The 12,432-nt window shown below is 44.8% G+C and overlaps 3 protein-coding genes across 3 annotated transcripts; 1 reads left to right on the top strand and 2 right to left on the bottom strand.

Moving 5' to 3' along the window:
- Positions 1-19: 19 nt before the first annotated feature.
- PCYB_145310 (hypothetical protein) lies at positions 20-2,629 on the top strand (the record flags this gene model as incomplete). The annotated part of the gene is made up of 2 exons (XM_004225002.1): positions 20-464; positions 612-2,629. The coding sequence occupies 2 exons, from the start codon at positions 20-22 to the stop codon at positions 2,627-2,629; spliced, it is 2,463 nt and encodes an 820-aa protein (XP_004225050.1).
- Positions 2,630-2,760: 131 nt separating this feature from the next.
- Positions 2,761-5,885, bottom strand: PCYB_145300 (hypothetical protein; the record flags this gene model as incomplete). Its single annotated transcript, XM_004225001.1, has 3 exons — positions 2,761-3,183; positions 3,312-5,087; positions 5,658-5,885. 3 exons carry the CDS (start codon positions 5,883-5,885, stop codon positions 2,761-2,763), a joined length of 2,427 nt encoding a protein of 808 aa, XP_004225049.1.
- Positions 5,886-6,711: 826 nt separating this feature from the next.
- PCYB_145290 (ion transport protein) lies at positions 6,712-12,419 on the bottom strand (the record flags this gene model as incomplete). Its single annotated transcript, XM_004225000.1, has 8 exons — positions 12,309-12,419; positions 11,037-12,215; positions 9,516-10,830; positions 9,417-9,469; positions 8,561-9,385; positions 7,634-8,446; positions 6,893-7,450; positions 6,712-6,741 (listed from the first exon to the last, which is right to left on the bottom strand). The coding sequence occupies exons 5-8, from the start codon at positions 9,383-9,385 to the stop codon at positions 6,712-6,714; spliced, it is 2,226 nt and encodes a 741-aa protein (XP_004225048.1). The 5' UTR covers positions 9,417-9,469; positions 9,516-10,830; positions 11,037-12,215; positions 12,309-12,419.
- Between the last annotated feature and the right edge of the window lie 13 nt (positions 12,420-12,432).

The following is a 12,432-nucleotide window of genomic DNA, read 5'->3' as shown; positions in this document are numbered from 1 at the left end:
TGGACGAGAGTGGGGCGAAATGGGACAGATGGGGCAGATGGGACAGATGGGGCAGAAGCAGAAGAAGGAGAAGAAGCAGAAGAAACAGAAGCGTGTCCAGAACGAGGAGGACGAAGAACAGCCGTGCAGAAGTGATCCGTATAGGTGCGACCCCCGCAGAGGTAAGCCCCACCCGCGCGAGACCAAGCCTGATCGGTGCAACGCCCCAGGTAGGCAGGAACGCAAAGTGAAGCGAATAGAAGGGGTGGGCATAGGGAAGAGAAGATGTAGCCCCCAAAACACGCATCTGAGACGGGTACATGGAGAGCATGAAAACAGTCTAACAAAATTCATGCAAAGGAATGGGAGTCTCCGTTTGATGCACTACCTGGATGATTTGAAAAGGATCTACTTCTGTACAGAACGCGCAGCCGACACGTACAGAATGATGATCAGCGACATGGACGCTAATATGGGGGCTGCCCGTGGGGTGAAGCGGCGTTCCGCGAGTGCTCCCCCCCCGCGACCGCCATTGTTATCAGCAGCATCACCAGCATCGTTATCGCCACCAATATCGTCACCGCCGCCCACATCGCCACCCACATTGCCTCCCCCCCCGTGTGCTCTCCCAGGGAGGAAAGACGAAGTGAGGGGCTTCGCGGAGAAGCAATACCTGGTGAGCTCCACCATTGAACTATTTTACAACCTGGGCAAGGAGGTTATGCACTTTACCCACCTGATGAAACCCAGAAGGCACGAAATAGCCATGAGAAAAAAACTCGTAAAAAATGTCGAAATTTTCTTAAAAGGAATATACCCACAAGTATATGTCCTCATTTTTGGATCATGTAATACAGATCTTGATCTATACAACTCAGACATAGATATTTGCATCTACAACAGTATCGAAAATGACAAAACAAATATCAAAAAATTATCAAATGAAATGAAAAGAAATCAGCTTTTTCAAAATGCAGATATTAAAACAATCATACATGCCAAAGTACCAATAATTAAATGCTTTTTTACAAAAATGCAAATATCAATAGATTTTTCTTTTAACCAAATTAGTGCTATCGTCAGTACTGTACAGACACAAAAAGCTTTAAAAGAAAAGTCTCTCCTAAAATATGTCGTGATTTTTTTCAAAATTTTTTTATCAGAATATGACTTAAATGATGCATATCAAGGAGGCATTAGTTCTTTTAAACTTTTTCTTATCATTATGAAATTTGTGAAAGAACAATGCTTCGTTTTTTCTGGAAAAAATATTTACCTCTACATTGGAGAAGTGGTTCATAAATTCGTTTCATATTTGTCCTTGTTTAGGGATAAGTCCGAGGAGAGCATGGCTTCTTTCTTCTCCGCCATATGTAGCTGCGCCCTTCCCGCAGGACCGGCCAGTCGAGTTGCGCAGCCTGCTGGTCAAGGTGCTTACCCTTTTGGTCAAGCCGCTCACCTTGATGGCCACGCCGCTTACCTTGATGGCCACGCCGCCAATCGAAGTGGTCGGGAGGCTACCCCCCTGCGGGCGACCCCCGAACTTGTGAATCGAAAAAGTATGAGAGTTATTAAGAAGCTCTTTAGTAACATATTTTGTAAATTAGGAGTGACGAACCGAAGTCTAAAAGAGAAGAATGCAGATCTCTCATTTGAAAAATTATTTCAAGTCAGGCAATGCATGAAGGAGGCCCTGTACTCCCTATCAGATGTGCTCATATACCTTGTGAGGAAAAAAAATAAAAATATTTCTCCAAAGTACGATACTGCCATCTTTGAGGATGCTCTCTCCATCGTGGCCTTCTTTCACTTCCTGCGAGAGGAACGACTTAACCGATTTCTGCGCCACTGCTATGGGTTTTTCCACCAAAGGGTGTTGTGCCTCTCGGGTAAGCCGGCACACGCCCAGGTGCCCCCAAGTGATGATGTCCTCATCGAGATTTGTGAAGAGCCAAATGGGGAGGTCACACAGGAGAAGTACCTCACTCCCGAAAGTACACTCGCCGAGGTGAACACACAGAACGACCATTTGGGAGACCCCCACGCGGGCAAACTGGATCACAGCACCCATTCGAATAGCCCTCCCCATTGCCTCTGCCACAGTACAGGTAGTGCACCGGGCGAAAAAAACGATTGTGCGCCCGGCGAAAAATCCGATAGCGCACTTGGCAACCCAGTCAACCGCGCAAAGGGAATACCCCCCCTCATGAGCTACTTCCAATACGACACCTTCGACGAGGTCCAAGCAAACGTCAACCGCCTCTACCTGTCCATGGGACACAAAACAAATGATCAGAATCGGCTCGTAAAGAAAGTTTGCTCCAAGTTGGTAATTCTAAATTCCATATTGGACTTAAATAAAGTTTTGTCCAATAGATTTCATTACCATCAAATATTTTTGCCTCCCCCAGAGGAGAGGAAGCGTAACGGATCAACCGCTTGGCCGGAGGTGGGTGTCCCGCAGGATGAAGACGAGTTGGCTGCTCTCAAAATGCAGATGCTGGCCAACTTGGTCAGGTTTAAAAACTACGACCCCAGTGCGGTCATGGGTCTGGAAATCAAGAGCGAGTTTTTTGTGAACAGCGCAGAGACGGTGTTCAACGGAGGCGTGGCGCAGAGAGTACAACCCCTTCTTCGAAAGGGCAGTTGATCTCGTTTTCTTCCCTCGCGCATGCCACTTTTTTTTCTCAACCTTCTCCTCCTGAGAAGCGTAGAGCAGCATGATGTGACACTCCATGTGGCCACTCCAGTTTGTGCCTTCCAACAAAAGAACCTCCATCGTTAGATGCTCTCAACCAGCGTGTACTTCTCCCGCATGTCGGTGACAACACGATAAATGAAGGAGGCCATGCTTGACATGCGTTCCTCGGGAAGTCTGTCCAAATTGGTGCTTCGATGCAGAGTGGACCCCTCAATGGGGGGGGTCTTCTTCTCCTTGGAGCTATCCACCGCTACTCCCCCCGCTGCTGTGCCCCCCGTCGCTACTCCCCCCTCGCGAAACGCCAAATTGGGGAACACAAAATGCAGCACGCGCACCTGCTTGCCACACGACTGCGTACACTTGATATAATTCAGAAGACTGAAAATGACGGAATACATAAAGGCATACACAAAGGGGCGCTTGTTCTTATAAACGACGTTGTGCACGTAGGGCAAGGGGCACGTCAGCGAGGAGACGTGATAGTTTCTACACAGGTCCAAAATCTTCAACAAGGAAAGTAAAATTATTTGGAAGCTTCTGCTGTTCACATTTTTGGGGATAACCACATGGAAAATTATATCCACAAGTATTTTTTTTTTTTTTTAAAATATTTTTCATGAACTTTGCACACGTTATTTTCCTTCGCATGCGACTGAACGGACTTTTCTCTCCCTTCCTTATTCATAAAGTAGTAGTGGCTATTTTTTTTCAGCTGTTCATATATTGGCATGATGGACGAAGGGAGGCTACTCTTGTTAATTCTATCCAAACTGAACAATTCATTTGCGTCATTTTTAATCCTTGTCATATCGTAAGTTGATCCTTCGTTTTTTTTTTTTTTTTTTCCTTCTCCCTTAGGTGTACCCTTACCCATTCCGATTTTCAAATTCGTGTGTCTCGTTATGATGATGTTTCCGCATCGCAACTGGGTTCCCATCACAGGGGGGAACCTCTGTCTAGTTTCTCCCCTCCGTTGCACTTGTCCCTGACCACTTACAAATTGGTGAAACATATCCAGCTGCTCCTTCAACGTGGGAAAAACAAAATCGGTCTTGTTCATACTGATGTTGAAAATATTTTGGTACACATTTTCTTTGCAAAATTCGTTGCTATCTTCACCCAAGTAGAGGACGAGGCCGTTTAGTGCCTTCTCCCTTAGGCTTATTTTGTTCAAATGTGCATGAGACTCCTCCTTAGAGCAAGCATTCTCTTGTAGGACAAACTGGATGGAGTCATCTCGGAAGTACTTGTTCGTACTGTCGTAGTTTTTGTTGAAGTGGGCCTTCTCTTCCGCTGCTGCTCCGAGTTTACTTCTAAACTGCCCCTTGGCGTCGAAGTACTTGGACTGGGCGAGCATCCACACCGGGGTGTCATTCGTTCTGTCTGCCTCCTTCAAGGGGGGGCCTTCACGTGCCCCCCGTTTGGTTATTGGATTCGTTCCCTGGTGGAAGCAGCGGTCAGCGCAGTGGGCGGCGGCAAAGTGGCCTGCACAGTGGTCTGCACAATGGTCGGCCGCACAACGCTCGGCGGCATAGTGGCCTGGTGCCCTCTCCCGCCCAACCGTGCACACGCAATGCTCGCCGCGCATCTGACTTAACAAACCATAGAGGCTTCCCTTAAACTCCCCATTGTTCTTGCTATGGCGTTGAAAAAGGTCTTCCACTTCGCCGAGGCTGAAAATTACAGACACTCGTAGCGTATCGCACAAGGAGTGCCTAACGCAGAGGTGTAGGTAGCTCATTACTTTTACATTACTTTTAATCAACTTATACAAATAAAAGAGGTGGAAATATTTTACTATACATGCAAAATAGAAATGCCGTCCCTTATGTGTGGAGGAGCAGAACCCATTGGACTGAACCCGTACTGATTTCTCAACCACGCCTGCATCTACTTCCTCCAATTCGTCTACTGGTAGAGGAGGTAAAGAGAGGACGTTCCGCTCCCTCTGTATGATGTTAAATATGTAGAAAATATGTTCCTTGTATTCTTTCAAGTTCACAAGCTGCATGACCTTCACCTCATGTTCCGCGTGTCTACACAGAGCCTCCTTCTCAGCTATATGCTTAAACACGAGGTCATTAATTTGCTTCGTGCCCTCGGAATTATCCACTCTGCTCACCTTAGTTGCACTTATAAGATCCTCCATTTCGCAGTTATGAGTTATGGAGAGCTGCTGCTTTTTTCTGTTTATCATTTGAATATTTTCAAAATGCATTCGGTTCATACGTTTGAATAAGTAGTAAATATTTTTGTAAATTCCTTCATAGATATTTTTTTCTTCACTTGCCGACTTGCTTACTTTCCAGCTACGCCTGCATCTCACGTTTAGCTGCATGAGACACCTCCAGTAGTGCACGTGTGCATATAATCGTTTGAGTTGCTCAACGAACTGACTTTCACCCACCTCAGAGCACGCCATGGATGCGCAAAATGGGAACCGTCTCGAGGCCCAATTGTGCAGACACGTGTTCGTAATGCACTTCTCGGTGCAGCTACTTTCCCCCTTGTCGTTAATGTGGACCCTTCCATATGTCCCACTAGCACGCCCCATCGACTTGCTTCGCCAAGGATTGACTCTCTTCTGATAGACTTCACCACAGATGTGCCTATTCCATTCATGTGGCTGTTTTCCCTTGTGTGGTTCTTCCCCAATTCTGTGTTTATGTCTCCTCCTTCCCCCTGCTTGGTAACCTTCATAAGAATTTTCATTTTGTTCTCCTCGGCCACTAGAATGAGGAGTTCCCCCCGCGATGTGACCCGAACCGCTATGTGTAGCATTCCCGATGAGTAGCCTTTTCAACTTGGACGCGCTGCATTTTCCCCTTTTTGTTAACCTCCTTACGTTTAAAAGACTTGCCGTTAAAAGACTTGCCTTTAAAAGGGGAGTGGCCCCACCTGCTGATTCGCTCAAATCAAAGGCGATGTCAAAGTGGGGGATATCATTTTGGCTCAACTCGGAAAGGACAGAATTCACGTGGGAAAAAATTATATAATTAAAAATTAGCAAGTATTCCTCGTGGAATCGTGTCTTCTCCTGCTCATACTTTTTCAGTAGCCTCTTATATGTCTGCACAAGGGTGACTATCAAGTCGCGGTCGAAGTGGTAAAGCAGCAAATTGGTGGCGAAATGGGGGGTATTTGCGCTGACATTTTTGTAAAAGCTGGTTATTCTTTTGGCCAGGCGCCTTCGCGCAGGTTTCATTTTGCTGCCCCTCTCCGAAAGCGGCAAATGAATAAATGGGCAAACGAACAAATGAGCAAACGAACAAATGAGCAAACGGACAAACGAACAAACGAACAAATGTGCAAAAGAGAAGGTGACCAGATAGCCAAACAGTGCCACCTTGCAGGCGATAATTTTTCACGTTTCTGCCTGACCAGTCAGGTGAAAATTGGGAGTTAAAAAAAATAGCCAATGGGGAAATGGCTAGACGAATGATATGCTAACCGGTGAGGCGACCAAACGGTGGAACGACCAAACAGGGGAAGCCCGAACGAGGAGCACGAATTGTCTTGCAGTTCTTGGAACAAAAAAAGGGAAACAATGCTGCGCAGCGCAGGAGGGAGAAATGAAACAACAAAAAAAAAAGACAAAGTAAAGTAAAACAAGGAAAGGCAAAGCAAAGTAAAGTAAAACAAGGAAAGGCAAAGCAAAGCAAAGTAAAACAAGGAAAGGCAAAGCAAAACAAAACAAAGCAAAGCAAAACAAAGCCAAGCAAAGCAAAACGTCATTTTTTTTCTTCACAATTTAAAAATTAAAGATAAATTAAAACGTTTCAAAATGCGTCAAGGGGGCATCCGGTCCAATCGCGCTCCTGCGATGTGTGGGGCGGCATAGCCAGTGGAGAAGCGGCTGCACAAACAAAGGGGTGTGTGTGGGGAAAGGCTCATACCTTCCATGGTTAGTACACCTCCGTGCAAATGTTGTCATGATTAGTGAGTCCTTTCTTCTGCGTCGCTCCAATGTGTTGACTCACCAATCAGGCATGTTTTACTCTTCTTTTTTCGTCCTTAACGCGATCGGGGGGTTACTTCATGTTGTACGAGATGACATAGGCCTGAAAGGGGGAAAAAGATAAAAAAAAAAATTAACGCCTCTCCTTTGAGCAATTTTCCGTGTGTATAAAAATGTGACAAGCCGCAAAAAGCAGTACAACACTCCAGGGAGCCACTTTTTCCTCCCCGTTTTGAGGGGACACGCCCACCAACCTGGTCGTCACGCTCAATTTTCATTGTGCGCGAGGGGCAGGACAGCACGAAGAGTTTGTGGGACTTCTTGCACAGAGGAGAAATGTCCATGTAACGCAAAATGCCAATACACAAGCACTGCTTGTTGTGAAGGAAGTAGGAGAAACATTTGTAAAAACTCTTCTTGTAAAAATAAGACGGGATTGGAATCAAATTCACCTGACCTGTACATAACTTTAAATTCTTGTGGAAAGCTTTTGCATTCTTGGAGTATTCATTTATGTCGATCCCAATGAGGGAATAAATCACTGAGTACTCAATGGCGTACTTACTTATGGGCAGCGAAAAGGATACCAAATTATGTAACATCTCATCCACAAAAATGTTGGCAGAAACCAGCTCAAATGTGTAAATGTATTCTCCACAATTTTCCCAGATTTTGTTCATTTTCTCATTATCGTTATAATTTTCGTATGACAGGTTGATACTTCCGTCGATGTATTCCAGGCTCTCCGAATTTTTAATCATGCAGATGAGGTAGGGGTTCCGGTTGATGTTAAAAATGTTCAAGGTTTTGCACTCTTCTCGCAGCGGCGGGGGCGGACCGCCCCAACGGGGAGAGGCGGAGGATGCAGAGGATGAGGCAGAGGACGCCGCAGAGGATGACGATGCGGATGATGCAGAGGACGACGCGGGGGACGACGCAGAGGACGACGCGGGGGACGACGCAGAGCACGACGCAGAGGATGAGCACTTCTTCACCCGGATCATCTCGTTCAGTTGGTACGGAGCTTCACTAGCGAACACCTTCTCGTTAATATTTACATCCTTGAATTCCTTTTTGAAGACCCGCTTCATCAAATTCATGTAATTGAACCTGCTCTTCAACACACTGTTGTACAGCTGGTGAATGACGTTCTTTATTATGATTACTTCGTTGTCGATCCGGTAGGCGTCCTTGTCAATGAAGAGGCTGTGGTTGGCGTTGAAGATGATGAGCCTCTTCGCGTAGAACACGCCTGCCTGTATAAGGTTGGTGCTGTTCAGGGCCGACCCCCGGATGAAGGCCACGTTATGGGAGAAGTCCAGCAGGTCATTCTCGTAGTTGAATTTGGGTACATGCAGGGACAGGATGATTATGTTGTATTTGATTTTCCCCCCAGCCCTTTTTTTCTTTCGCAAAGGGCTATCGCTACAGGAGTCATCGGCACAAGAAGTGTCACTTGGGGGGTTGTCGACATGCACGATGGGTTGTTCGCCTCGCTGTTCGTTCTCTGTCCCCCCCGTTTGCCTCTTTCCCCCCTTCTCCGTCCCGCTCTCTTGCTTCTTCCCCCCCTTCTCCCTTCTCCTTTTCTTCTTCCTTCTGTGCCTCAACCAGTTTCCCGTGTTCACCTGCAAATGCTTGAGGAACATGTGTACGTTGTCTGGCCATCCACACACCAGAAGTAGCGGCTTGTCCTTCTCGCTGAATATGTCTCGATACGCCGATATGTAGTTGTCAATTTCGTAGATTCCCAGGAAGAAGTTGTAGAGGAGGTTGCTCCGACAGGTTATCTTCTCCTCCCGCGGTTGGCTCTGAGATGGGCGTTCTAAGCGGCGTTCCGAGCGGTGTTCCGCGTGCCGTTCTGCGTGCCGTTCTTCGTGCCGTTCTTCGTGCCGTGCTGCGTGCCCTTCCGAGTGGCGGTGCACCGAGCGGTCGGCCTCGCCTTGCTCCTGCCCGTCGCTGCCCGAATTGCCGCCGCTCGGGTCAAAGTTGACCTTCCCCCTGGCCGCGTTCACCCCAGCCGCCTTCACCCTAGCCGCCTTCACTCCAGCCGCGTTCATCCCAGCCGCGTTCATCCCAACGACCTTCGGTTCCCCCCCTTTTGCGCGAACCCCCGGTGCCTTCTTCCCCCGGAAGCGCTCACTAATGCGGCGGTCGTTGTACTCATAGACCTTCTTCGATATGTTCTTAATAGAGGACAGCTTGATCAAGTTATCCAAACTAGTCGTCAAAATTATCCCAGAAAAAGCAGAAGTGTAATAAAATTTGTTTTCCTCCCCAATGATGTAATCCACAGGATTTAAAAAAATTTCTTTATTAATTGTTATGATTCCGATGAGGAAGGCACTGTACTTCTGGTAGAGATACTCCGTAGCTGTTTGGAAAAGAAACCCTCTCATGCATTCCGGGAATTGGAAACGATAAATGTTGTACTTCAGTCCCTCCAAGTAGTAGTACATGTTGAGACTGACCCTCTCCAGCATATGATAATAATTTCGATAGCTTGGTGAGTGTGCAAGGTCTAGTTCATCATCCATGGAGTTCAAAGGAACCATTTCGTTGTAATTGGTTGAGTCCTCTGTACCCTTGGTGTGGGTAGCTATTTTATTTTCTCGTTCAACTTCGCTACTACTCTGAGTACCCACCTTGGCAGTGTTAGCCGTATGAACACTCCCCCCAAAAGACATACTACCACAGCTGGAGGATGATATTTCATTAATTTTTTTAATTTTCACACCACCATTAATCATTTTTTCTCTATTCTTTCGTTTTAGTATCCTATTATACATAAGTAACTTCAAATCTACTATATATTTTTTTAGACTCTTCACAGCCTTTGGTTTGTAAAAAAAATTATAATTAAAAAAAAGAGACCCTTACAATTGATACTCTTTGCAAGGAGAGCATACTTCAGTTCTTCCATACTTAGGTAGTTATACACCTTCATCGATTTAACTAGCTCCTCATATGTATTGTTCGAAAGTTGCAGCGTAATTGGGATGAGTGTATGACAAATATTGTACGTACCTATAAATCGGAGGAGACACTCCTGATCATCTTTTTCCTTCACAACATGTGAGTCGTTAATGTTAATGTTCATCTCTAAATTATTCATGTTATTTTTGTTAATTTCATTTTTATAATCGGAAAGAAAATCTGAATACTTCCACATCTTCGGTTTGTCTCTATTGAATTTGTTAATTATATTATTATGTAGTATGTCATTAGAACTGATTCTTTGACTCTGATCATTATTACTGAAATTTAGGTTGTTGCTGGCAAGAAAAATTTGTTGATATAACAGGGTGTACTTCTCTGCATCTACGTTGTTAAGGATGTAAAGAGCTCTCGCGTTGATTACTGCATCGTATATGATACTAGGACATATGAAGCATTCATTTCCTCCATTTATGCACACCTTAATATTAGTATTCTTCACGATACTTCCATAGACAAATCGGTATATGATCACAGGTAACGGAGTAAAGAGAAAAATGGATTCTACCGAATTGGGGAAGCTATTGTTAATAGCCTTACAGATGTATAGCAACTGAGTTGGGCTCACTGGACCTAGGATGAGTATATAATCATCATCCTGTTTTGGAATAATCCCCATAATGGTTTTTGGACTAAACATGGCTTCTTTCAATCTCTTGAATTGCGCCCCGACGAAACTGATACACGTGATTATAATGAACATGGTGAGGTACTTCCCTGCAGGAGTCACTGGAGTGTAGTCTCCATACCCAACTGTAGACATGGTTATCACTCCGAAGTATACAAAATCTAGGGGTGTTACAAAATCACGTTCTATATCTGGTGCTTCTAATATGTACATAATGCCCGAAAAGGTAAACAGAATTGCTAAGGCCAAAATGATTATCCCAATTATTATAATTTTCACGTCACTCAACCAGAAGAAGCAGGAACTGATGGTACTCTCTGCTCTTACTAGTCTCAGAAAACGAAGAGGACCTAGGATCAAAAACCAGTAATTTTGGCTGTACTTATTTTCACACATGGCATTCATTATTAGGGATGAAACTGGGGTTGTAATAAAATCGATGAGTGAGAAAAAGGAAAATATATACTTGAGCTTATTATTCGTGAAATACAATCCGAAGAAGTAATCAAATACTCCACACCACTGGAAGGTACATTCGATGTAGCCATACAAAGACGGCACGTTCTTCATGTTCCATTTTGTTATTTGAAAATTTTTTGGCTCCCTTTCCATGTAGCTAGCTGCCCACAACCACACGATACACCACAGAACGATTCGAATCAAAATGGCAATAATCCACACGGGCTCGTATGACAAATAATGCATAAAGCGGTGCTTTATGTAGAGGGACACACCTCTAAAGAAAAGGAAGAAATTGTTCGTCGATTTGGAAGACTTCATATTGTAATTAATGAAAAAATAAAAAATTTCTTCACTCTCTTCACGCATCTGATTCGTTTAAAGTATCGAGTTCTACCTCTGATTAGTTTTCTATACTGATTTTTTTTTTTTTTTTTTTTGCTAAACAGGATGGCGCTTTTGGCTGCGTACAGACTGGTCGCCGCGTCCGTGTGGTCCTTACTATGTGACCTTATTTCCCGATTCATCATGTGCTTCGGCCCGCTGTCATCATCATCGGGGTCCTCCACCCCTTCGTCCGCCGCTTCGTCCGCCACTTCATCCATCGCTTCGTCCACCGCTTCGTCCGCCGCTCCACCCACGGTATACTTCCCACCACTCTTTGCAGTGTCTCCCTGGGAAGTACGCCCCCCTCTCCTCCTCCTCCTCCTGCCCGCGTTACCCTTCCCAATGTACACCTTCTTGTACCTTCCGGAGTCCACTCCCGAATCCACTCCCCCCTCGTTGTCTGATGAAGAGTATTCCGAACTCACATCGCGCATGTTCTCAGTGTGTGCCTTCAAAAATTGAGTAACCATATTATTCTTATAAGACGAAGTAAATGTCAAAGGAACGTACTTATTATATATCGATGATTTCCTTGCCTTGAGTTTATTGTTTTTTACAACAAATTTGCTTGTCTGATGACCAAGCAAAATTCTGATATTATCCTGACTAGCCGAATCCTTCATCATCATATCATTCTCTTCGTTCAATTTTATATTGAAGCTGAGAGATCTGGACAAATTGAAATTTTTTTTTTTATTCACTTTTTTCATGTCGCTATTCATCCACATGTTGCAATCATCAAGGTAGATGCTCTGTCTTTTATAGTTACTCGTTGTTCCGGGGTGTACGCGGCTCTTCCGAGAGACCCCTGTGCAAGGTGCTACTCCACTGGGGGATTGCTCGTCAAGGGTGGCATCCTCTCCTGGGGGATTACTTCTACCCTTGTTCTTTCCCTTCTTCGACTTATACCCAGTAAAGAGTGTCTTAATGCTGTACCGTTTATTATTCCTGTTGATGCTGAAGAGAGCAAAGGTATTCCTGCGTCTCTTGCTCTTTCCTCTCTCGATGCTAATAGAATCCTTGTCATCACTATTCGATGGACTATCGTAGTAAAACGGTTTGTACTGATGTGAGTATTTGTTAACATTCCTCGCTCTAGTAAATACGTTCTTTATGATACGATAAAAAAAAGGGAACTGCAGTAAGATATACGAAATTAACATACTCCCACACTCAAGGATTATTATGTAAACGATGATTACGGGTCCATAGTTGGTTGATATTTCGATAGATGCATAAAGAATCAGAATCACAATTAGAAGACTCAACACTGAGGTGAATATTTTGTATATATAATTTTGAACCCTAAACATTTGGATTCGTTTT

This window comes from Plasmodium cynomolgi, chromosome 14 (genome assembly GCF_000321355.1).
Source record: "Plasmodium cynomolgi strain B DNA, chromosome 14, whole genome shotgun sequence".
NCBI classification, from domain to species: Eukaryota; Apicomplexa; class Aconoidasida; order Haemosporida; family Plasmodiidae; genus Plasmodium; species Plasmodium cynomolgi.
The sequence above is the reverse complement of the archived record's forward strand: the minus strand, read 5'-3'. Positions and strand labels throughout refer to the sequence as shown.